Genomic DNA, 26,076 nt, shown 5'->3' with positions numbered 1-26,076 from the left:
TTTATAACGTGATTTTGATTTCATGTTTTGAAATGACATTTTTTATGTTATGTGATTCTACTATGTACATTTAAATATGATCTCTTTCTTAAGACACAGTCTACGGAATCATCAATTACTGTTGGGGAATATCACTCCTGGCCAGCAGGAGGAGGCAAAGAGCACCAAAGCTGTTAAGTATCACCTCCCTTCCCACAATCCCCAGTCATTCTCTTTGCCTTCAGTGTAAGGAGGAGATTAACTGCATTTAACTGTATTTGAGGCTCAGGAATCATTAGAGCAGGGTGCAGGCACTGTGTGACGTTAGAGATTTATTGGTGGCTCAGTGAATTTATTTTTATTCGGTATGGAAAATGGTCAGTCCCCCTTTTTATCTTTATTTTTTAATAACAGTTAAAGGACGCCAGAGTAATAGCGGTATGTGTTTTCCTTACTGTGGCCGCCGGGACCACTCCTGATGTCATAGGAGGCGGATCCTTTTCGTGGCGGCATTGGAAGCGCACACTTTCACTGTGAGGTGATTTCCATGGCACAATTCTTCCTGCTTCCTGTTCGATCCGCGTGTGTCAGCAGTGCTCAGTCCTAGAGGTTTGGAGTGGTTTGCGATCTTCCTAACCAGTGTCACAAGCAACTCCGCAGCACAGAGGGGGCAGGTAGGTGCCTCAGCTATAGCTGAGGTTTAGAGAGGGCCGTTTGTCTTTGTGAATAACATTTTGGGAAATTTATTTTGAATAATTTGTTCTACTATAAGGGTTCAAGAGGAGCTATTATCATTGAGAATTATTGTCTTAAAGAGACAGCACCCAAATGTAAAATATTTAAAGGGACACTGAACCCAAATATTTTCTTTCGTGATTCAGATAGAGCATGCAATTTTAAGCAACTTTATATTTTACTTCTATTATCAATTATTATTCGTTCTCTTGCTATCTTTATTTGAAAAAGAAGGCATCTAAGCTATTTTTTGGTTCAGAACAATGGAAAGAACTTGTTTATTGGTCGGTTAAATTAATCCACCAATCAGCAAGAACAACCCAGGTTGTTCACCAAAAATGGACCGGCATCTGAACTTACATTCTTGCTTTTCGAATAAAGATACCAAGAGAATGAAGAAAATTTGATAATAGGAGTAAATCAGAAAGTTGCTTAAAATTACATGCTTTATCTGAAAAAAATTGGGTTCAGTGTCCCTTTAAGAAAATTTATTATTTATTTTTTCCTTTTAGTCTACTTGTGTTGTTTCTTGCAACATGGACCAAGAGCCTGTGCAGACTGTATATAAGAAGAACAAATCAAAATTTTCGTTCCTTTTGTAACTTCAGAGGTAAGTCTTCCTCCTTCTCTACCAAGCAGGATCAGTCCAAGCAGTCTTGGAAGCCCAATCAATCTTGGAACAAGGGGAAGCAATCTAAAAAGCCTGCAGCTGAATCTAAGTCAGCATGAAGGGTCTGCCCCGATCCGGGATCGGCTCAAGTGGGGGGCAGACTCTCTGTTTTGTCAAGTTTGGGAACGAGATGTTCCAGACCCGTGGACCATGGTCATAGTATCCCAGGGTTACAGGTTAGAATTCAAGACCTTTCCTCCCAGGGGCAGATTCCACCTCTCCAGATTATCTGTAGACCAGATAAAGAGAGGCGTTTTTGAAATGTGTACAGGATCTTTCCCTCCTGGGAGTGATTGTTCCAGTCCCAATGCAGGAACAGGGTCTCGGGATTCTACTCCAACCTGTTCGTGGTGCCCAAAAAAGAGGGACATTTCAGGTACATTCTAAAGTTTCTCAACAAATTTCTCAGAGTACCGTCCTTCAAGATGGAGACTATCTGCTCCATTCTTCCTCTGGTTCAAGAGGGTCAATTCATGACGATCATAGCCCTGAAGGATGCGTACTTAAATGTCCTTATTCACAAGGATCATCACAAATGTCTGAGATTTGCCTATCTGGACAAAAATTTCCAATTCATAATGATTCCATTTGGCTTAGCTACAGCTCCCAGAATTTTCTCAAAGGTCGTGGGAGCTCTGTTGGCAGTAATCCGGACCAGGGGAATTCCAGTGGCACCTTATCTGGATGACATTCTGGTTCAGGCGCCATCTTTTCATCTATCAAAATCTTACACGGAGATCTTGATGTCTTTTGCCCTCGGATGGAAGGTGAATTTGGAGAAAAGTTCCCTTATTCCGGCTACAAGGGTGGTCTTCTTAGGAACCATTATAGACTCCCTATCAATGAAAAATTTTCTGACAGAGGTTAGAAGAGACAAGATTCTTTCCTCTTGCCTAGCCCTACAATCGGCCTTACGGCCCAATGTATCGAGGTAATTGGTCTGATGGTAGCTTCCATGGACATAGTCCCCTTTGCTCAATTCCATTTGAGAGCGCTTCAGTTATGTATGCTCAGTCAATGGGGATTATGCAGACCTGTCTCAGAGAATAGTTCTGGATCAATCGACAAGAGACTCTCTACCGTGGTGGCTGTCTCAGGAACATCTGGCCCAGGGGACATGCTTTTGGAGACCCTCATGGATGATTTTGACCACAGACGCCAGCCTGAAGAGCTGGGGAGCAGTCTGGGACTAGTTGAAGGCGCAGGGCTTTTGATCACAGGAGGAATCTGCTCTCCCCATAAGCATTTTGGAGTTGAGAGTGATCTTCAATGCCTTAATTGCTTGGCCTCAACTGGCTTTATCCCGGTTTATCAGGATCCAGTCAGACAACATAACCTCAGTGGCTTACATCAACCTCCAGGGGGGGACTTGGAGTTCCTTAGCCATGAAGGAGGTGGCGCAAATCTTTCATAGGGCTGAGGCTCACAATTGCTGCCTGTCTGCCATCTACATCCAGGGGTGAACAATTGGGAAGCGGATTTCCTGAGCAGACAGACTTTTCGTCCCGGGGATTGGGAACTTCATCTGGAAGTGTTCTCCAGGTTAACAACCAAATAGGGGTTACCGGAATTGGATCTGATGGTGTCTCGTCAGAACGCCAAGCTTCCAAAGTACGGTTTGAGGTTGAGAGATCCTCTGGCCTTTCTGATAGATGCTCTAGCAGTTCCTTGGAACTTCAGGCTGGCATAGCTGTTTCCTCCGTTTGCTCTCCTTCCACGAGTCATTGCTCGGATCAAGCAGGAGAGAGCGTCTGTGATTCTAATAGCTCCTGCGTGGCCTCCCAGGATCTGGTATGCAGATCTAGTGGAAATGCATTTGAGGAAGGACCTTCAACTTCAAGGGCCCTTATTTCATCCAAATCTCGTTTCTCTGAAGCTGACTGCTTGGAGATTGAGCGCTTGATTTTAGCTAAACGTTGGTTTTCCGAGCCAGTCTTTGAGACCATAATTCAGGCTTGTAAGCCTGTCACTAGAAAGATTTACCACAAGATATGGCATAAATTTCTTTATTGGTGTGAGTCTAAGGGATACTCTTGGAGTAGAGTCAGGATCCCTAGAATTTTGTCCTTTCTCCAGGAAGGTCTGGAGAAGGGTTTGTCTTTCAGTACCCTGAAGGGTCAGATTTCTTTGCTTTCTTTTTTGTTACACAAGCGTCTGGCGAACGTCCAAGATGTACAATAATTTTGTCAGGCCTGTGTTTAAATCTGTTGCTCCACCTTGGAGTCTTAACCTTGTTCTTAGAGTTTTGCAACAGGCTCCGTTTGAACCAATGCATTCTATAGATATTAAGTTGTTATCGTGGAAAGTTTTGTTTCTTACTGCTATTTCTTCTGCGCAGAGAGTTTCGGAACTCTCTGCTTTGCAGTGGGATTCTCATTATCTCATATTTCATGCATATTTTTTGCACCAAGTTTGGTTTTCTTCCTAAGGTTGTTTCGGATAGAAACATTAAAGTGAAGGTTAAGTTTGAACTACTGAAATACACTAAATAATTAGTCTTTATTTCAATAAGCTGATCGCTACATTTTTATCCTCAATTTTTGTGAGATTTATAAATAAAAACATATATTTTATTGCCTACCGTTGCAATCTCCCTACAGCTATTTCCTTATTTTTAAGGCAGTGACGTATAGAGCGGTCCCACCTGCTCTATACGTATTTCCAAAGTGCGTTCACGATCCTCCGATGAACTGCACATGCACGACTCTGCGATTCTCTCCCTACGTGCATGCGATACTCGTATACTCTTTTACCCAAAACACATGCGTTATTCTTTTTGTAAACTTAGTATTGAATGAATTACAATTTTCATTCATTACTATGTTGTGCATGAAAGAGAGGAGCTGCATTCTGGATATTTCTCTAACATATACCTCTAATCCTCTCCCACTCTTCATGTCTCCCGCCTGCCCGTTTCCATCCTCCGTACTCTCACTCTCATCTTTACTAGACTCTTACTTGTGTAGATGTCTCTCCCCTCACGCTCTCTGCTTCTCAGACTCCCCTGGTGCTCCCTTCCTAATGCGTCCTTGGTTACCGCCTCCTTTCCATTTTTAAGTCGTCAGGATTTGTAGCCGTCTTTAGCAAGCCTATGACGTAGTATGGGAATTCCATAATCAGACAAATAGGCATGCGCAAAACGGGAGCGCGTCTGGATTCAGAGCAGTAGAAAAAAATCTTTGTGCATGCGCACATCATCATGTAGGCGGGTGACGTAGATAGACGGCCGCCTAACGGCCAGATTTTCAATAGGCTCTGAAAAAAATGTGACTAAACCAGGAGAAAAAAAAAAGGGGGGGTTGATTTTGCGGACCAAGAAAATGTAAGTAAAAACGGTGAGTAATTATTTAATAATGAGATTTTTTAAAAAATCATGAATTAAACTCATATTCATTTTGGACAACTAATACTATTCAAGTATCACAACGAGGGAACTTTACCTTCACTTTAATAAGGAAATTGTTTTTCCTTCTCTCTGTCCTAATCCTTCTCATAAGGAACGTTTGATGCACAACCTTGATGTTGTGCGTGCTCTTAAGTTTTATTTGCAGGCGACTAAGGATTTTCACCAGTCTTCTGCATTGTTTGTTTTTCTGGGAAACGCATGGGTCAGAAAGCTACTGCCACTTCTCTTTCTCTCTGGTTGAGAAGTATTATTCCTTTTGGCATATAAGACTGCTGGACAGCAGCCTCCTGAGAGAATCACGGCTCATTCTGCTAGGGCTGTTTCTTCTTCTTGGGCTTTCAAGAATGACTTGGTCTTCTTTGTACACTTTTTCAAAATTTTATAAATTTGATACTTTTGCCTCGGCGGAGGCTTCTTTTGGGAGAAAGATTTTGCAAGCGGTGGTGCCTTCTGTTTAAGTTACCTGTCTTGTCCCTCCCTAATCATCGGTGTCCTCTAGCTTGGGTATTGATTCCCAACAGTAATTGATGATTCCATGAACTCACCGTGTCTTAAGAAAGAAAACAAAATGTATGCTTACCTGATAAATTTATTTATTTCTAGACACGGTGAGTCCACGGCCCACCCTTAATTTCAGACAGTTTTTTTTTTATCTAAACCTCAGGCACCTCTACACCTTGTGGTGTTTCCTTTTCCTTCGGAAGTGATACTTAACAGCTTTGCTGTGGTGCTCTTTGCCTCCTCCTGCTGGCCTGGAGGGATATTCCACTACAGTAATTGATGATTCTGTGGACTCACTGAGGCCTAGTTATCAACGCGTCAACTTTCCAGCCTTCGCCGGCCCAATACGCCCGCCTAAGCTCGCCTACCATCGCCGCCACGGACTTGAAAAAATTTGCCTAAGTTATCAATAAATCTGTCAAAAAGCCGCGCACCAAGTACGGGGCGATGAGCAGCGGACTGTGATAGTTATCACTCATCCGATCTCGCTGCTCTTCGGCTTTTTTACAGCTTTATTGCTAGTCACTAAGCACCCACACTAACTACACTGTTCTACCCCCTATACCGCAACTCAATAAAGTTAACAAGAAATACAAAATTACCTGTAAAATAAATCCTAACCTAAGTTACAATTAAACCTAACACTACACTATCATTACATTAATTAAATAAATTAACTACAAATAACTACAATTAAATACAATTACATAAACTAACTAAAGTACAAAAAATAAAAAAAGCTAAGTTACAAAAAATAAAAAAAAAGTTACAAACATTTAAAAAATATTACAACAATTTTAAGCTAATTACACCTAATCTAAGCCCCCTAATAAAATAACAAAGCCCCCAAAAAAATTCCCTACCCTATTCTACATTAAAATAGTTCAAAGCTCTTTTACCTTACCAGCCCTTAAAAGGGCCTTTTGTGGGGCATGCCCCAAAGAAAACTGCTCTTTTGCCTGTAAAAGAAAAATACAACCCCCCCAACATTAAAACCCACCACCCACATACCCCTAATCTAACCCAAACCCCCCTTAAAAAAAACCTAACACTACCCCCCCCTGAAGATCATCCTACCTTGAGTCGTCTTCACTCAGCCGAGCCACCGATGGAACCGAAGAGGAGATCCGGAGCGGCAGAAGTGATCATCCAAGGGGCGCTGAAGAAGTCTTCCATCCAATGAAGTGATCCTCCAGGCGGCGCTGAAGAAGTCTTCCATCCGGGCGATGTCATCTTCCAAGCGGCGCTGAAGAAGTCTTCCATCCGGGCGATGTCATCTTCCAAGCGGGGTCTTCAATCTTCTTTCTTCAGGATCCATCTTCATCCCGCCGACGCGGAACATCCTTCTTTCCCGACGGACTACAGATGAATGAAGGCTCCTTTAATGGACGTCATCCAAGATGGCGTCCCTTCAATTCCGATTGGCTGATAGGATTCTATCAGCCAATCGGAATTAAGGTAGGAAAAATCTGATTGGCTGATTGAATCAGCCAATCAGATTGAAGTTCAATCCGATTGGCTGATCCAATCAGCCAATCAGATTGAGCTTGCATTCTATTGGCTGATCGGAACAGCCAATAGAATGCGAGCTCAATCTGATTGGCTTGGAAGATGACATCGCCCGGATGGAAGACTTCTTCAGCGCCGCCTGGAGGATCACTTCATCGGATGGAAGACTGCTTCAGCGCCCCTTGGAGGATCACTTCTGCCGCTCCGGATCTCCTCTTCGGTTCCATCGTTGGCTCGGCTGAGTGAAGACGACTCAAGGTAGGATGATCTTCAGGGGGGTAGTGTTAGGTTTTTTTAAGGGGAGTTTGGGTTAGATTAGGGGTATGTGGGTGGTGGGTTTTGATGTTGGGGGGGTTGTATTTTTCTTTTACAGGCAAAAGAGCAGTTTTCTTTGGGGCATGCCCCACAAAAGGCCCTTTTAAGGGCTGGTAAGGTAAAAGAGCTTTGAACTTTTTAAATGTAGAATAGGGTAGGGAATTTTTTTATTTTGGGGGGCTTTGTTATTTTATTAGGGGGCTTAGATTAGGTGTAATTAGCTTAAAATTGTTGTAATATTTTTTAAATGTTTGTAACTTTTTATTTTTATTTTTTGCAACTTAGCTTTTTTTTATTTTTTGTACTTTAGTTAGTTTATGTAATTGTATTTAATTGTAGTTATTTGTAGTTAATTTATTTAATTAATGTAATGATAGTGTAGTGTTAGGTTTAATTGTAACTTAGGTTAGGATTTATTTTACAGGTAATTTTGTATTTCTTTTAGCTAGGTAGTTATTAAATAGTTAATAACTATTTAATAACTATTCTAACTAGCTAAAATAAATACAAACTTACCTGTAAAATAAATATAAATCCTAAGATAGCTACAATGTAATTATTAATTATATTGTAGCTATCTTAGGGTTTATTTTACAGGTAAGTATTTAGTTTTAAATAGAAATAATTTATTAAAGTATAGTGTAGTGTTAGGTGTAATTGTAACTTAGGTTAGGATTTATTTTACAGGTACATTTCTGTTTATTTTAGCTAGGTAAGCTATTAAATAGTTAATAACTATTTAATAGCTATTGTACCTAGTTAAAATAAATTGAAATTTGCCTGTAAAATAAAAATAAATCCTAAAATAGCTACAATATAATTATTATTTATATTGTAGCTATCTTAGGGTTTATTTTAAAGGTAAGTATTTAGTTTTAAATAGGATTAATTTAGTTAATAATAGAAATATTATTTAGATTTATTTAATTAATATTTAAATTAGGGGGGTGTTAGGGTTAGACTTAGGGGTTAATCATTTTATTACAGTGGCGGCGGTGTAGGGGGGGCAGGATAGGGGTTAATAAATGTATTATAGGTGTAGGGGGGGCATATTAGGGGTTAATAAGTTTAATATAGGTTGCGGCGGGGTCCGGGAGTGGCGGTTTAGGGGTTAAACTATTTATTTAGTTGCGGCGAGGTCCGGGATCGGCAGGATAGGGGGTTAATACATTTATTATAGTTGCGGCGGGGTAGGGGGGACAGATTAGGGGTGTTTAGTCTCGGGGTACATGTTAGGGTGTTAGGTGCAGCAGCGAACTTGTACTTTCGCTATGGTCAGACTCCCATTGATTCCTATGGGATCCGCTGCCTCCAGGGCGGCGGATTGAAAACCAGGTACGCTGGGCCGGAAAAGTGCTGAGCGTACCTGCTAGTTTTTTGATAACTAGCAAAAGTAGTCAGATTGTGCCGCACTTGTGTGCGGAAAATCTGGAGTGACGTAAGAATCGATCTGTGTCGGACTGAGTCCGGCGGATCAAAGCTTACGTCACAAAATTCTACTTTTTCCGGTCTCTAGCCTTTGATAACTAAGGCGAATCAGCCTCGCCACAAATACGCTGCGGAATTCCAGCGTATTTGAGGTTGACGGCTTGATAACTACCCCCCATTGTGTCTAGAAATAAATAAATGTTTCAATTAAGCATACATTTTGTTTTTCTTTTTACTCAGTATTTCCAAGAGGAATTTAATGCATAATTTAAATTTGCATTTTGCAGAGTATAAATTTGAATGCGTATTATGAATACAAATTATAATGCATACTGTAATTTGAAATTGTTACTTTATACTTAATATTAATTTATAAATTCTGTAATGTTTCACGTTTTCTATCTCTTTCATATGCCCAGTTGTGGCAGTGAGCAATTTGGAGCAGGTTTCTGTTGAGTATAATGGCAAAGAAACTACAGCTACTTAGTGGCTGAATTGACCGCAGTCTATGTATAAAAATAACTATGGCAGAGCAAAATCTAGCTTGGTTTTATACATTGCATGCTACAAAGCTGCATGCCAGAAAGCCATAGATAATAGGATTATGTAGACTGCATAGCATCCATGTTGGTGGTGTTAGAATTTGATTGGTTGCATAACTGGCCTTGGCAGAGAACAGCCAGATTTCCTGTATGAAAACAAGAGGTGTAGACAGAATTGCAATAGGTAAACATTGCTAACACTTAATTACTTTGTTCCTTCAATTAAAAAAATAAATAAAATATAAACATACAACAGAAATCAATTGTGTAGCAAAAAGACTGAACACTGCTGAGAATGCAGTCAGAAGTGACCTCTGTTGATGAGAATGTTTTCAATAAGTTAGACTTAAAGGGACAGCTAAGTTTACATCACAAAGGAATATGAAACTCACATTTTTTTCCTTTAGTATTCAGATAGAGCATGCAATTTTAAGAAACTTTCTAATTTACTCCTATAAGCCGTTTTTATCTTCATTCTCTTGCTATCTTTATTTGAAAAGCAGGAATGTAAGCTTAGAAGCCGACCCATTATTAGTTCAGCATCTGGGTAGCGCTTGCTGATTGTTGGTTAAATGTGAATCATGAAAGATGTGTGTGTCTTTGTGTGTATTTTTTATAGAAAAAATGGCACTTTATTGTATTAATAATAAATCTAAATAAAATAACTGTACCCCTATGTTTTAAAAAAAAAAACTTTATGCTGCTCGTTTTAATACATTTCCTTTAGTTTTAAATCTATGAATTTATTTGCTATAAAATATTTGTTTGTTTATGTGGAGTTTTATAAGGATTGAAGTGATTGTAAATCTTGCGTATGCCACAAAGTATATTTCAATTTGTCACCCCTTAACTAGCATATTCGCATGGTTTATTTATTTTTTTTTTGCCTTTTATTGTTTAGATATGTCAATTTCTCACCTGTCAATCAAATTTCGCTAGACCGTCCTCACCGTTTCAGAAATCATAGACTAAGTGACGTTGACAAAGGGTAACCTCTGTAACGTCACAGTACGCGCAGATGTAATCTTCTATAACTAACATTTCTGCCCACTGTTGATGCATGCTCTAGTAACAGCTCACTGTCCGTATGCTCAGGTTTTCGCACAGACATATGTAAACTATGAAGTGTCTACTTTTTTGTGAGTAAGAAACTTGCCTAGGAAGAAATGCGCATGTCTGGTATCGTGAACGCACATGGTGACGACTGCTGTTTGATTACCATGACGCGACACGGACTTCTGCGCATGCACAGTAAGGAGGGAAAATAACGCTAATAGAAAAGACCTGTTAACTGACTTGCATCAAAATAGGGCTAATGCGATGCAGTCGTAGAAAAAAAAAAATAGTGTTTAGAGCATGGATGGCGGATACACGGCACTGTATTGTATATTACTTGGCATATAATTAAATTTGAAAGGTATGTTTAAAAAAAAAAAAAGTTTATATTAAATGATTTACTTTATGATGGAAGTTAGTAATATTTCAGGGTTTACCATCACTTTAAACGGATAGTAAAGACCAAATTAAACTTTCATGATTCAGATAGGGCATGTCATTTTAACAACTTTCTAATTTACTTTTATTTTCAAATTTGATTTGTTCTCTTGGTATTCTTAGTTGAAAGCTAAACCTAGGAAGGCCCATATGTTAATTTCTAAGCCCTTGAAGGTCGCCTCTTATCTGAATGATTTTTTTAGTTTTTCACAGCTAGAAGGCATTAGTTAATGTGTTTCATATTAAATAACATTGTGCTCATGCGCGTGGAGTTATTTAAGAGTCAGCACTAATTGCCTGAAATGGAAGTCTGTCAAAAGATCTGAGATAAGGGGCAGTCTGCAAAGACTTAGATACAAGGTAATTACAGAGGTAAAAAGTGTATTAATATAACTGTGTTGGTTATGCAAAACTGGGGAATGGGTAATAAAGGGATTATCTATCTTTTTAAACAATAACATTGGTGTTTACTATCCCTTTAACCCTTTAGTGACAGGGTGAAAGTGCCTACATCGGAACACCTGTTCTGAAGTAGACACATTGAAACTATTTCAATTATTGGATCGCATCTGGGGGGCGTCCCTACAACCCTAGGAACGCCCTCCAGACCGCGATCAAGTCCTAGAAGCACAGAAGGCTTCAGGACAGCCGTTTGTTATAACGTTCTATTCCGTCATAACGGCTTTAAAGCCTAGTGTAATTATGACGGAATAGAACGGCATAACGACATTAAAAGGTTAATATAAGTTATGAAGTAGGTTTTTCCTTGTTTTGTGCACAATAACCATCAAACACTTGCGTGTATCTCTTTAAATGGGTATTGTAATTAGTTCTCTTTACATTTTAAAGGGACATATAAGTAAGTCAAAATTAAACTTTTAAGACAAACTTTCAATTTAGTTATTTTAGCAAACTTACTTTGTTCTCTCCTTTGTTAAAAAGCATACGTGGATAGGCTTGGGAGCGACAGTGCTCTTCTGGGAGCTAGCTTCTTATTAGTGACTACACACATGCTTCTAGTCATTGGCTCCCATTAGCTCGTGCATTGCTGCTTTGGTGCTGACTGTAACTGTTAGAGCACTTTTTTATTACACAGTAAATGACATTTAACACATGATATCATTTTATTCTTTCCTTTGTGTTCTGTTTACTTGTTTGCTATTAATAGGATTTGTTCTTTCCTGCAGGATGGCGTGCAGGGCTGGCATTCATCACTGTGATGTTTGGCTTCGGAATGGTTTGGTACCTTCGTGTTGAGACCTACACTCCGGGGTAAGTATTCATTCTGTTACTACTAACCTCTTTATTACTCACCTTCATAAAGGAACAAGATGGCTTTAACTGTAATCTACTGTGCAGCTTTTATTATGAAAGGACAGTGCTTATATCATTAAAGGGACGTGAAACCAAAAGGTTGTGATTCAGACAGAACAAACCATTTTAAAAAAATTACAATGTACTTCTATTATGCAAGTTGTTTTGTTCCCATGTTGTTCTGTGTTTGAGATACCTAGGTAGCATCTGGTGCACTACATGACAGGTAATAGTGTTGTTATCTAGTGACCTTGCAAAACTGCTACCATACAGTGCTCCAGAAATGGGACGGCTCCTAAGCTTTACATCCCTGCTTTTCAACAAAACATACTAAGAGAATGAAGACAAAGTGATAATAGGAGTAAATTAGAAACTTGTTTAAAATTGCTGCTCTGTCTGAATCATGAAAAAAAAATGGGTTTCCTATTCCTTTAAAGTGACATGAAACCCAAATATTTTCTTTCAGAATTCAGATAGAGCAGCAATTTTAAGCAAGTTTCTAATTTACTCCTATTATCAATTCGTCTTCATTCTCTTGGAATCTTTATTTGCAAAAGCAGGAATGTTAGTTTAGGACCCGGTCCATTTTTGGTTCAGCACCTGGGTAGCGCTTGCTGATTGCAGTGTTAATTTGATTTAGTCTTAGTTTTAGTTTTTTTACTAAAATGCCATTTTAGTTTTAGTCGTATTTTAGTCATCTGAAGTGTTTTAGTTTTAGTCGTATTTTAGTCATCTGAAGTGTTTTAGTTTTAGTCGTATTTTAGTCATCTGAAGTGTTTTAGTTTTAGTCGTATTTTAGTCATCTGAAGTGTTTTAGTTTTAGGCGTGTTTTAGTCATCTGAAGTGTTTTAGTTTTAGGCGTGTTTTAGTCATCTGAAGTGTTTTAGTTTTAGGCGTGTTTTAGTCATCTGAATTGTTTTAGTTTTAGGCGTGTTTTAATCATCTGAAGTGTTTTAGTTTTAGGCGTATTTAGTCATCTGAATTGTTTTAGTTTTAGGCGTATTTTAGTCATCTGAATTGTTTTAGTTTTAGGCGTGTTTTAGTCATCTGAATTGTTTTAGTTTTAGGCGTGTTTTAATCATCTGAATTGTTTTAGTTTTAGTTGTATTTTAGTCATCTGAATTGTTTTAGTTTTAGGCGTATTTAGTCATCTGAATTGTTTTAGTTTTAGGCGTGTTTTAGTCATCTGAATTGTTTTAGGCGTATTTAGTCATCTGAATTGTTTTAGTTTTAGCCGTATTTTAGTCATCTGAAGTGTTTTAGTTTTAGTCGTATTTTAGTCATCTGAATTGTTTTAGTTTTAGCCGTATTTTAGTCATCTGAAGTGTTTTAGTTTTAGTCGTATTTTAGTCATCTGAAGTGTTTTAGTTTTAGTCGTATTTTAGTCATCTGAATTGTTTTAGTTTTAGCCGTATTTTAGTCATCTGAAGTGTTTTAGTTTTAGTCGTATTTTAGTCATCTGAAGTGTTTTAGTTTTAGGCGTATTTAGTCATCTGAATTGTTTTAGTTTTAGGCGTGTTTTAGTCATCTGAATTGTTTTAGTTTTAGTCGTATTTTAGTCATCTGAATTGTTTTAGTTTTAGGCGTGTTTTAGTCATCTGAATTGTTTTAGTTTTAGGCGTGTTTTAATCATCTGAATTGTTTTAGTTTTAGTTGTATTTTAGTCATCTGAATTGTTTTAGTTTTAGGCGTATTTAGTCATCTGAATTGTTTTAGTTTTAGGCGTGTTTTAGTCATCTGAATTGTTTTAGGCGTATTTAGTCATCTGAATTGTTTTAGTTTTAGCCGTATTTTAGTCATCTGAAGTGTTTTAGTTTTAGTCGTATTTTAGTCATCTGAATTGTTTTAGTTTTAGCCGTATTTTAGTCATCTGAAGTGTTTTAGTTTTAGTCGTATTTTAGTCATCTGAAGTGTTTTAGTTTTAGTCGTATTTTAGTCATCTGAATTGTTTTAGTTTTAGGCGTGTTTTAGTCATCTGAATTGTTTTAGTTTTAGGCGTGTTTTAGTCATCTGAATTGTTTTAGTTTTAGTCGTATTTTAGTCATCTGAATTGTTTTAGTTTTAGTCTTATTTAGTCATCTGATTTGTTTTAGTTTTAGTCGTATTTTAGTCATCTGAATTGTTTTAGTTTTAGGCGTATTTAGTCATCTGAAGTGTTTTAGTTTTAGGCGTGTTTTAGTCATCTGAATTGTTTTAGTTTTAGTCGTATTTTAGTCATCTGAATTGTTTTAGTTTTAGGCGTATTTAGTCATCTGAATTGTTTTAGTTTTTGTCGTATTTTAGTCATCTGAATTGTTTTAGTTTTAGTCTTATTTAGTCATCTGAATTGTTTTAGTTTTAGTCGTGTTTTAGTCATCTGAATTGTTTTAGTTTTAGCCGTATTTTAGTCATCTGAATTGTTTTAGTCGTATTTAGTCATCTGAATTGTTTTAGTTTTAGGCGTATTTTAGTCATCTGAATTGTTTTAGTCGTGTTTTAGTCATCTGAATTGTTTTAGTTTTAGTTGTATTTTAGTCATCTGAATTGTTTTAGTTTTAGGCGTGTTTTAGTCATCTGAATTGTTTTAGTTTTAGGCGTATTTAGTCATCTGAATTGTTTTAGTTTTAGGCGTGTTTTAGTCATCTGAATTGTTTTCATTTTAGTCGTATTTTAGTCATCTGAATTGTTTTAGTTTTAGGCGTATTTAGTCATCTGAATTGTTTTAGTTTTAGGTGTGTTTTAGTCATCTGAATTGTTTTCGTTTTAGTCGTATTTTAGTCATCTGAATTGTTTTAGTTTTAGTCGTATATTAGTCATCTGAATTGTTTTAGTTTTAGTCGTATTTTAGTCATCTGAATTGTTTTAGTCGTATTTAGTCATCTGAATTGTTTTAGTTTTAGGCGTATTTTAGTCATCTGAATTGTTTTAGTTGTATTTTAGTCATCTGAATTGTTTTAGTTTTAGTCGAATTTTAGTCATCTGAATAGTTTTAGTTGTATTTTATTCATCTGAATTGTTTTAGTTTTAGTTGTATTTTAGTCATCTGAAGTGTTTTAGTTTTAGTCGTATTTTAGTAATCTGAATCGTTTTAGTTTTAGCCGTATTTTAGTCATCTGACTTGTTTTAGTTTTAGTCATATTTTAATCAACTGAATTGTTTTAGTTTTAGTCGTATTTTAGTCATCTGACTTGTTTTAGTCGTATTTTAGTCATCTGGCTTGTTTTAGTTTTAGTCGTATTTTAGTCATCTGAATTGTTTTAGTTTTAGGCGTATTTAGTCATCTGAAGTGTTTTAGTTTTAGGCGTGTTTTAGTCATCTGAATTGTTTTAGTTTTAGTCGTATTTTAGTCATCTGAATTGTTTTAGTTTTAGGCGTATTTAGTCATCTGAATTGTTTTAGTTTTAGTCGTATTTTAGTCATCTGAATTGTTTTAGTTTTAGTCTTATTTAGTCATCTGAATTGTTTTAGTTTTAGTCGTGTTTTAGTCATCTGAATTGTTTTAGTTTTAGCCGTATTTTAGTCATCTGAATTGTTTTAGTCGTATTTAGTCATCTGAATTGTTTTAGTTTTAGGCGTATTTTAGTCATCTGAATTGTTTTAGTCGTGTTTTAGTCATCTGAATTGTTTTAGTTTTAGTTGTATTTTAGTCATCTGAATTGTTTTAGTTTTAGGCGTGTTTTAGTCATCTTAATTGTTTTAGTTTTAGGCGTATTTAGTCATCTGAATTGTTTTAGTTTTAGGCGTGTTTTAGTCATCTGAATTGTTTTCATTTTAGTCGTATTTTAGTCATCTGAATTGTTTTAGTTTTAGGCGTATTTAGTCATCTGAATTGTTTTAGTTTTAGGTGTGTTTTAGTCATCTGAATTGTTTTCGTTTTAGTCGTATTTTAGTCATCTGAATTGTTTTAGTTTTAGTCGTATATTAGTCATCTGAATTGTTTTAGTTTTAGTCGTATTTTAGTCATCTGAATTGTTTTAGTCGTATTTAGTCATCTGAATTGTTTTAGTTTTAGGCGTATTTTAGTCATCTGAATTGTTTTAGTTGTATTTTAGTCATCTGAATTGTTTTAGTTTTAGTCGAATTTTAGTCATCTGAATAGTTTTAGTTGTATTTTATTCATCTGAATTGTTTTAGTTGTATTTTAGTCATCTGAAGTGTTTTAGTTTTAGTCGTATTTTAGTAATCTGAATCGTTTTAGTTTTAGCCGTATTTTAGTCATCTGACTTGTTTTAGTTTTAGTCATATTTTAATCAACTGAATTGTTTTAGTTTTAGTCGTATTTTAGTCATCTGACTTGTTTTAGTCGTATTTTAGTCATCTGGCTTGTTTTAGTTTTAGTCGTATTTTAGTCAACTGACTAGTTTTAGTTGTATTTTAGTCATCTGAAGTGTTTTAGTTTTAGCTGTATTTTAGTCATCTGACTTGTTTTAGTTTTAGTCGTATTTTAGTCATCTGACTTGTTTTAGTTTTAGTCATATTTTAGTCAACTGAATTGTTTTAGTTTTAGTCGTATTTTAGTCATCTGAATCGTTTTAGTCGTATTTTAGTCATCTGACTTGTTTTAGTTTTAGTCATATTTTAGTCAACTGAATTGTTTTAGTTTTAGTCGTATTTTAGTCATCTGACTTGTTTTAGTCGTATTTTGGTCATCTGAATTGTTTTAGTCGTATTTTAGTCATCTGAATTGTTCTAGTTTTAGTCGTATTTTAGTCATCTGAATTGTTTTAGTTGTATTTTAGTCATCTGAATTATTTTAGTTTTAGTTGTATTTTAGTCATCTGAATTGTTTTAGTTTAAGTCGTATTTTAGTCATCTGAATTGTTTTAGTTTTTGTTGTATTTTAGTCATCTGACTTGTTTTAGTTTAAGTCATATTTTAGTCATCTGAATTGTTTTAGTTTTTGTTGTATTTTAGTCATCTGACTTGTTTTAGTTTAAGTCGTATTTTAGTCATCTGAAGTGTTTTAGTTTTAGTCGTATTTTAGTAATCTGAATTGTTTTAGTTTTAGTTGTATTTTAGTTATCTGAAGTGTTTTAGTTTTAGTTGTATTTTAGTCTTCTGAAGTGTTTTAGTTTTAGTCGTATTTTAGTCATCTGAATTGTTTTAGTTTTAGTCGTATTTTAGTCATCTGAATTGTTTTAGTTTTAGCCGTATTTTAGTAATCTGAATTGTTTTAGTTTTAGCCGTATTTAGTCATCTGAATCGTTTTAGTTTTAGTCGTATTTTAGTAATCTGAATCATTTTAGTTTTAGCTGTATTTTAGTCATCTGAATTGTTTTAGTTTTAGTCGTATTTTAGTCATCTGACTTGTTTTATTTTTAGTCGTATTTTAGTCATCTGAATTGTTTTAGTTTTAGTCGTATTTTAGTGATCTCAATTGCTTTAGTTTTAGTCGTATTTTAGTAATCTGAATCATTTTAGTTTTAGCCGTATTTCTCTTGTTAAGTGTATCCAGTCCACGGATCATCCATTACTTGTGGGATATTCTCCTTCCCAACAGGAAGTTGCAAGAGGATCACCCACAGCAGAGCTGCTATATAGCTCCTCCCCTCACTGCCATATCCAGTCATTCTCTTGCAACTCTCAACAAAGATGGATGTAGTAAGAGGAGAGTGGTGTATTATAGTTAGTTTTTTAACTTCAATCAAAAGTTTGTTATTTTTAAATGGTACCGGAGTGTACTGTTTCATCTCAGGCAGCATTCGAAGAAGAATCTACCTGTGATTTCTATGATCTTAGCAGAAGTAACTAAGATCCTTTGCTGTTCTCACATATTCTGAGGAGTGAGGTAACTTCAGAGGGGGAATGGCGTGCAGGTTTTCCTGTAATAAGGTATGTGCAGTTAACATATTTCTAGGGATGGAATTTGCTAGAAAAATGCTGCTGATACCGGATTAATGTAAGTTAAGCCTTAAATGCAGTGATAGTGACTGGTATCAGGCTTATTAACAGAGATACATACTCTTATAAAAGTGTAATATAAAACATTTGCTATCATGTTAATCGTTTTTATATATGTTTGATGACAAAACTTATTGGGGCCTAGTTTTTTTTTTTCCACATGGCTGGCTTGATTTTTGCCTAGAAACAGGCTTTCCACTGTTGCAATATGAGTGGGAAGGGCCTATTTTAGTGCTTTTCTGTGCAGATAAAAATACTGACAGAGACGTTCAGCTTCCCTCTGCATGATACAGGACATCTCTGAAGGGCTCAAAAGGCTTCAAAGTCGTGTTTGAGGAGGGTAACAATCACAGTAGACTGTGGCAGTTGTTGTGAATGTGTTTAAAAAACGTTTTTGTCATTTATTATTCTGTTTTTGTTATTAAGGGGTTAATCATCCATTTGCAAGTGGGTGCAATGCTCTGCTGACTTGTTACATACACTGTAAAAATGTTGTTAGTGTAACTGCCTTTTTTCACTGTTATTTCAAATTTTGTCAAAATTTGTTTCTCTTAAAGGCACAGTAACGTTTTTTTATATTGCTTGTTAACTTGCTTTAAAGTGTTTTCCAAGCTTGCTAGTCTCATTGCTATTCTGTACAAACATGTCTGAAACAGAGGATACTTGTTCATTATGTTTAAAAGCCATGGTGGAGCCCCATAGGAGAATGTGTACTAAATGTATTGATTTCACCTTAAACAGTAAAGATCAGTCTTTATCTATAAAAGAATTGTCACCAGAGGGGTCTGTCGAGGGGGAAGTTATGCCGACTAACTCTCCCCACGTGTTGGACCCTTCGCCTCCCGCTCAAGGGACGCACGCTAATATGGCGCCAAGTACATCAGGGACGCCCATAGCGATTACTTTGCAGGACATGGCTGCAATCATGAATAATACCCTGTCAGAGGTATTATCCAGATTGCTTGAATTGAGGGGCAAGCGCGATAGCTCTGGGGTTAGACGAGATACAGAGCTGTTTAGATGCTGTAAGATCCATGTCTGATACTGCGTCACAATATGCAGAACCTGAGGACGGAGAGCTTCAGTCTGTGGGTGACGTCTCTGAATCGGGGAGACCTGATTCAGAGATTTCTAATTTTAAATTTAAGCTTGAGAACCTCCGTGTATTGCTTGGGGAGGTATTAGCTGCTCTGAATGACTGTGACACAATTGCAGTGCCAGAGAAATTGTGTAGGCTGGATAAATACTATGCAGTGCCAGTGAGTACTGATGTTTTTCCTATACCTAAAAGGCTTACAGAAATTATTAGTAAGGAGTGGGATAGGCCCGGTGTGCCATTTTCCCCACCTCCTATGTTTAGAAAAATGTTTCCAATAGATGCCACTACACGGGACTTATGGCAGACTGTCCCTAAGGTGGAGGGAGCAGTTTCTACTTTAGCAAAGCGTACCACTATCCCGGTTGAGGACAGTTGTGCTTTTTCAGATCCAATGGATAAAAAATTAGAGGGTACCTTAAGAAAATGTTTATTCAACAAGGTTTTATTTTACAGCCCCTTGCATGCATTGCGCCTGTCACTGCTGCGGCGGCATTCTGGTTTGAGGCCCTGGAAGAGGCCATCCATACAGCTCCATTGACTGAAATTGTTGACAAGCTTAGAACTCTTAAGCTAGCTAACTCATTTGTTTCTGATGCCATTGTTCATTTGACTAAACTAACGGCTAAGAATTCCGGATTCGCCATCCAGGCGCGTAGGGCGCTATGGCTCAAATCCTGGTCAGCTGATGTGACTTCAAAGTCTAAATTACTCAACATTCCTTTCAAGGGGCAGACTTTATTTGGGCCTGGTTTGAAAGAAATTATTGCTGACATTACTGGAGGTAAGGGTCATACCCTTCCTCAGGACAGGGCCAAATCAAAGGCCAAACAGTCTAATTTTCGTGCCTTTCGAAATTTCAAGGCAGGTGCAGCATCAACTTCTTCTGCTTCAAAACAAGAGGGAACTTTTGTTCAATCCAAGCAGGCCTGGAAACCTAACCAGTCCTGGAACAAGGGCAAGCAGGCCAGAAAGCCTGCTGCTGCCTCTAAGACAGCATGAAGGAGCGGCCCCCTATCCGACAACGGATCTAGTAGGGGGCAGACTCTCTCTTCGCCCAGGCGTGGGCAAGAGATGTTCAGGATCCCTGGGTGTTGGAGATCATATCTCAGGGATATCTTCTGGACTTCAAAGCTTCTCCTCCACAAGGGAGATTTCACCTTTCAAGATTATCTGCAAACCAGATAAAGAAAGAGGCATTCCTAAGCTGCGTACAAGATCTCCTTGTAATGGGAGTGATCCATCCAGTTCCACGGACGGAACAAGGACAGGGGTTTTATTCAAATCTTTTTGTGGTTCCCAAAAAAGAGGGAACCTTCAGACCAATTTTGGATTTAAAGATTCTAAACAAAAAAAAAACATTTTACCCATGATCCAAGAGGGTCAGTACATGACCACAGTGGACTTAAAGGATGCCTACCTTCACATTCCGATTCGCAAGAATCATCATCAGTTCCTGAGGTTTGCCTTTCTAGACAGGCATTACCAATTTTGCTCTTCCATTCGGGTTGGCTACAGCCCCAAGAATTTTTACAAAGGTTCTGGGCTCACTTCTGGCGGTCCTAAGACCGCGAGGCATAGCGGTGGCTCCTTACCTGGACGATATCCTGATACAGGCGTCAAGCTTTCAAATTGCCAAATCTCATACAGAGATAGTTCTGGCATTCCTGAGGTCGCATGGGTGGAAAGTGAACGAAGAAAAGAGTTCTCTATCTCCTCTCACGAGGGTTTCCTTCCTCGGGACTCTTAATAGATTCTGTAGAAATGAAAATTTACCTGACGGAGTCCAGGTTATCAAAACTTCTAAATGCTTGCCGTGTTCTTCACTCCATTCCGCGCCCCACGGTGGCTCAGTGCATGGAAGTAATCGGCTTAATGGTAGCGGCGATGGACATAGTGCCATTCGCGCGCCTGCATCTCAGACCGCTGCAATTATGCATGCTCAGTCAGTGGAATGGGGATTACACAGATTTGTCCCCTCTACTAAATCTGGATCAGGAAACAAGAGATTTTCTTCTGTGGTTATCTCGGGCCCATCTGTCCAAGGGTATGACCTTTCGCAGACCAGATTGGACAATTGTAACAACAGATGCCAGCCTTCTAGGTTGGGGTGCAGTCTGGAACTCCCTGAAGGCTCAGGATTCATGGACTCAGGAGGAGAAACTCCTCCCAATAAATATTCTTGAGTTAAGAGCAATATTCAATTCTCTTCTGGCTTGGCCTCAGCTAGCAACACTGAGGTTCATCAGATTTCAGTCGGACAATATCATGACTGTGGCTTACATCAACCATCAAGGGGGAACCAGGAGTTCCCTAGCGATGTCAGAAGTCTCCAAGATAATTCGCTGGGCAGAGACTCACTCTTGCCACCTCTCAGCGATCCATATCCCAGGTGTAGAGAACTGGGAGGCGGATTTTCTAAGTCGTCAGACATTTCATCCGAGGGAATGGGAACTCCATCCGGAGGTGTTTGCTCAATTGGTTCTCCGTTGGGGCAAACCAGAATTGGATCTCATGGCGTCTTGCCAGAACGCCAAGCTTCCTTGTTACAGATCCAGGTCCAGGGACCCAGAAGCCGCACTGATAGATGCTCTAGCAGCACCTTGGTTCTTCAACCTAGCTTATGTGTTTCCACCGTTTCCTCTGCTCCCTCGTCTGATTTCCAAAATCAAACAGGAAAGAGCATCGGTGATATTGATAGCAATAGACAAAACGAAATGGATGGCGCTGGTCTTGCAGAATGATAAGTTTCTGATAATAGATAGAAATGGACTTGATGTGCAAGTTAAAATCTGTTGCAATAATGTGCAGCATCATACAAACTGTTACTTGTTTTTATCGTCTTTTATTGCTCTTGAAAAAGACGCTTAAGCGTTGAAACGCGTAGAGCTACAATAAACCATTTTTTATCTTACTACTTGGCAATTATTTCGCTGTGACGAGCCGGACTTGCTATTTTGGATAAGTAAGTTACTACTTGTTTCTTCAATTTAAAGTTTCGTTTTACTGCTGATGAGGTTCCAATCCTTTTCCAGCCCCTTGTTGAAAACCTCCTTGTTGTTGCCTTTGGAGAGGGACATATTACAGAGTGATATACCATAGAAGCAGGACTCACGTTACTTAAGGAGTGAGTATATTGCACATTATTGCAACAGATTTTAACTTGCACATCAAGTCCATTTCTATCTATTATCAGAAACTTATCATTCTGCAAGACCAGCGCCATCCATTTCGTTTTGTCTATTGCTTATACAGTCCTTGGGGAGAGACTGAGGAAGGGCAGCGGTCACTTTATTTAACAAGGAGAGTATTGTTTTTAGTACATTGTGTTGAGCATATTCTTTGTTAACATCTATTTGTTTGCTACACACATTTTTGCACAGTGATATTGATAGCGCCTGCGTGGCCACGCAGGACCTGGTATGCAGACCTAGTGGACATGTCATCCTTTCCACCATGGACTCTGCCTCTGAGACAAGACCTTCTAATACAAGGTCCTTTCAATCATCCGAATCTACTTTCTCTGAGACTGACTGCATGGAGATTGAACGCTTGATCCTATCAAAGCGTGGCTTCTCTGAGTCAGTAATTGATACCTTAATACAGGCACGAAAGCCTGTCACCAGGAAAATTTACCACAAGATATGGCGTAAATATCTTCATTGGTGTGAATCCAAGAATTACTCATGGAGTAGGGTTAGGATTCCTAGGATATTGTCCTTCCTCCAAGAGGGTTTGGACAAAGGATTATCAGCTAATTCTTTAAAGGGACAGATTTCTGCTATGTCTTATTCTTTTACACAAGCGTCTGGCAGAAGTTCCAGACGTTCAGGCATTTTGTCAGGCTTTAGTTAGAATTAAGAAATACCTGTTATACTATGCAAGCGTAACTCTAGGGGGCGCTAGAAGAAATATATAAAACAATCTGTAGGATAATACTGAAGTATAGTAAAAACAATAAAAACTTAAAAATAATATAAAATGATCAGATAATAATGTATAGAGACAAAATAATAATGACAATTACAGAAAAAATGAGACATGGACTCTCATCAAATGTGATGAGATCAATATAAACAGAAAATGCAGCTTAAAACAATATATAATAAATAAATAGTATTAAGTCTCTAATAAGTTCTTATCTGTATATGATATTGATACTCAGGCAGTCCCAAGATTAGGAGGGCACTTCAGAGGTTTATTAGTCCTCCTGGGTAGCACATATATAAGATTCTCCCTTAGATCCAGAAGTCGGCTCCTTGTCACAAAACCAGTCTGGGTAAATACTCTCTCTGTGCAAAGAAAATCACAAAGACAAGGGCGCCTCCTCGTGTGATATAGTTTGGACAAATGTAAAAATAGGTGAATACAGATTTTATACTCACAAGTAAAGCAGCACTCTGTTGTGCTTATAGAGGCAGACTGGGAGTTCACAGTGTCCCAGTTCACTGACCAAGGCAGTGCAACAAATCACTCCAGGGTAGATTTCAATCAAGCTCAGGCTCTCAGCAAAGAGTTAAAATACCATAGTTTAATGGTGCAGTAAAATACAATATAAAATGTCACAAATGTGACCGTAACAATGGATAAACAAGCAACTAGTTTCTCAGATCTCTGTCTGTTTCCTCTGGCTTCTATCCAAAGACTGAGAGCTCTGGCTTATAAATGCTAAATGACCACTCTAAGAGTGAAACATAACCACACCTATTCAGGTTCTTGGTTCTTAAAGTTCTTCAAGGGGTTCCGTTTGAACCCCTTCATTTTATTGATATCAAACTTCTTTCATGGAAAGTTCTTTTTCTGATGGCTATTTCCTCGGCTCGAAGAGTCTCGGAGTTATCTGCCTTACATTGTGATTCTCCTTATCTGATCTTTCATTCAGATAAAGTTGTTCTGCGTACAAAACCTGGGTTTTTACCTAAGGTGGTTTCTAACAAGAATATTAATCAAGAGATTGTTGTTCCATCATTATGTCCTAAACCTTCTTCAAGAAGGAATGTCTTTTGCATAATCTAGACATGGTCCGTGCCTTGAAGTTTTACTTACAGGCTACTAAAGATTTTCGCCAAACATCTAACCTGTTTGTTGTTTCTCTGGACAGAGGAGAGGTCAGAAGGCCTCGGCAACCTCTCTTTCTTTTTGGCTTCGGAGTATAATCCGTTTAGCCTATGAGACTGCTGGACAGCAGCCTCCTGAAAGGATTATAGCTCATTCTACTAGAGCTGTGGCTTCCACCTGGGCCTTTAAAAATGAGGACTCTGTTGAACAGATTTGCAAGGCTACAACTTGGTCTTCCCTTCATACTTTTTCCAAATTTTACAAATTTGATACTTTTGCTTCTTCGGAGGCTGTTTTTGGGAGAAAGGTTCTACAGGCAGTGGTTCCTTCCGTTTAAGTTCCTGCCTTGTCCCTCCCATCATCCGTGTACTTTAGCTTTGGTATTGGTATCCCACAAGTAATGGATTATCCGTGGACTGGATACACTTAACAAGAGAAAACATAATTTATGCTTACCTGATAAATTTATTTCTTTTGTAGTGTATCCAGTCCACGGCCCGCCCTGTCCTTTTCAGGCAGGTCTACATTTTAATTAAACTACAGTCACCACTGCACCTTATAGTTTCTCCTTTCTCGGCTTGTTTCGGTCGAATGACTGGATATGGCAGTGAGGGGAGGAGCTATATAGCAGCTCTGCTGTGGGTGATCCTCTTGCAACTTCCTGTTGGGAAGGAGAATATCCCACAAGTAATGGATGATCCGTGGACTGGATACACCACAAGAGAAATAAATTTATCAGGTAAGCATAAATTATGTTTTTAGTCATCTGAATCGTTTTAGTTTTAGTCGTATTTTAGTCATCTGAAATGTTTTAGTTTTAGTCATATTTTAGTCATCTGACTTGTTTTAGTCGTATTTTAGTCATCTGAATTGTTTTAGTTTTAGTCGTATTTTAGTCATCTGAATTGTTTTAGTTTTAGTCGTATTTTAGGCATCTGACTTGTTTTAGTCGTATTTTAGTCATCTGAATTGTTTTAGTTTTAGTCGTATTTTGGTCATCTGACTTGTTTTAGTCGCATTTTTGTGATCTGAATTGTTTTAGTTTTAGTTGTATTTTAGTCATCTGAATTGTTTTAGTTTTAGTTGTATTTTAGTCATCTGAATTGTTTTAGTTTTAGTCGTATTTTAGTCATCTGAATTGTTGTTTTAGTTGTATTTTAGTCATCTGAATTGTTTTAGTTTTAGTTGTATTTTAGTCATCCGAATTGTTTTAGCTTTAGTCTTATTTTAGTCATCTGAATTGTTTTAGTTGTATTTTAGTCATCTGAATCGTTTTAATTTTAGCCGTATTTTAGTCATCTGAATCGTTTTAGTTGTATTTTAGTCGTATTTTAGTCATCTGAATTGTTTTAGTTTTAGTCGTATTTTGGTCATCTGACTTGTTTTAGTCGCATTTTTGTGATCTGAATTGTTTTAGTTTTAGTTGTATTTTAGTCATCTGAATTGTTTTAGTTTTAGTTGTATTTTAGTCATCTGAATTGTTTTAGTTTTAGTCGTATTTTAGTCATCTGAATTGTTGTTTTAGTTGTATTTTAGTCATCTGAATTGTTTTAGTTTTAGTTGTATTTTAGTCATCCGAATTGTTTTAGCTTTAGTCTTATTTTAGTCATCTGAATTGTTTTAGTTGTATTTTAGTCATCTGAAGTGTTTTAGTTTTAGTCGTATTTTAGTCATCTGAATTGTTTTAGTTTTAGTTGTATTTTAGTCATCTGAATTGTTTTAGTTTTAGTCGTATTTTAGTCATCTGAATCGTTTTAATTTTAGCCGTATTTTAGTCATCTGAATCGTTTTAGTTGTATTTTAGTCATCTGAATTGTTTTAGTTTTAGTTGTATTTTAGTCATCTGAATTGTTTTAGTTGTATTTTAGTCATCTGAATTGTTTTAGTTTTAGTCGTATTTTAGTCATCTGACTTGTTTTAGTTTTAGTTGTATTTTAGTCATCTGAAATGTTTTAGTTTTAGTCGTATTTTAGTCATCTGAATTGTGTTAGTTTTAGTTGTATTTTAGTCATCTGAATTGTTTTAGTTTTAGTCGTATTTTAGTCATCTGAATTGTTTGTTTTAGTTGTATTTTAGTCATCTGAATTGTTTTAGTTTTAGTCGTATTTTAGTCATCTGAATTGTTTTAGATTTATAGCACATAAACACA

At 37.3% G+C, this 26,076-nt stretch overlaps 1 protein-coding gene across 8 annotated transcripts in view; it reads left to right on the top strand.

Moving 5' to 3' along the window:
- Positions 1 to 26,076, top strand: part of ST3GAL4 (ST3 beta-galactoside alpha-2,3-sialyltransferase 4) — a 722,373-nt gene that overhangs the window by 605,476 nt on the left and 90,821 nt on the right. For all 8 annotated transcript variants that reach the window (XM_053691566.1, XM_053691565.1, XM_053691562.1 and 5 more), the window contains one exon: positions 11,767 to 11,851. In XM_053691566.1, the coding sequence (XP_053547541.1) occupies positions 11,767 to 11,851 (85 nt within the window). The remainder of the gene's footprint in view (positions 1 to 11,766; positions 11,852 to 26,076) is intronic.

The sequence above is a fragment of the Bombina bombina genome, chromosome 8 (genome assembly GCF_027579735.1).
Source record: "Bombina bombina isolate aBomBom1 chromosome 8, aBomBom1.pri, whole genome shotgun sequence".
Classification (NCBI taxonomy): Eukaryota; Metazoa; Chordata; class Amphibia; order Anura; family Bombinatoridae; genus Bombina; species Bombina bombina.
Note: the sequence above shows the minus strand (reverse complement) of the source record. Positions and strands in the feature narration are given on the sequence as shown.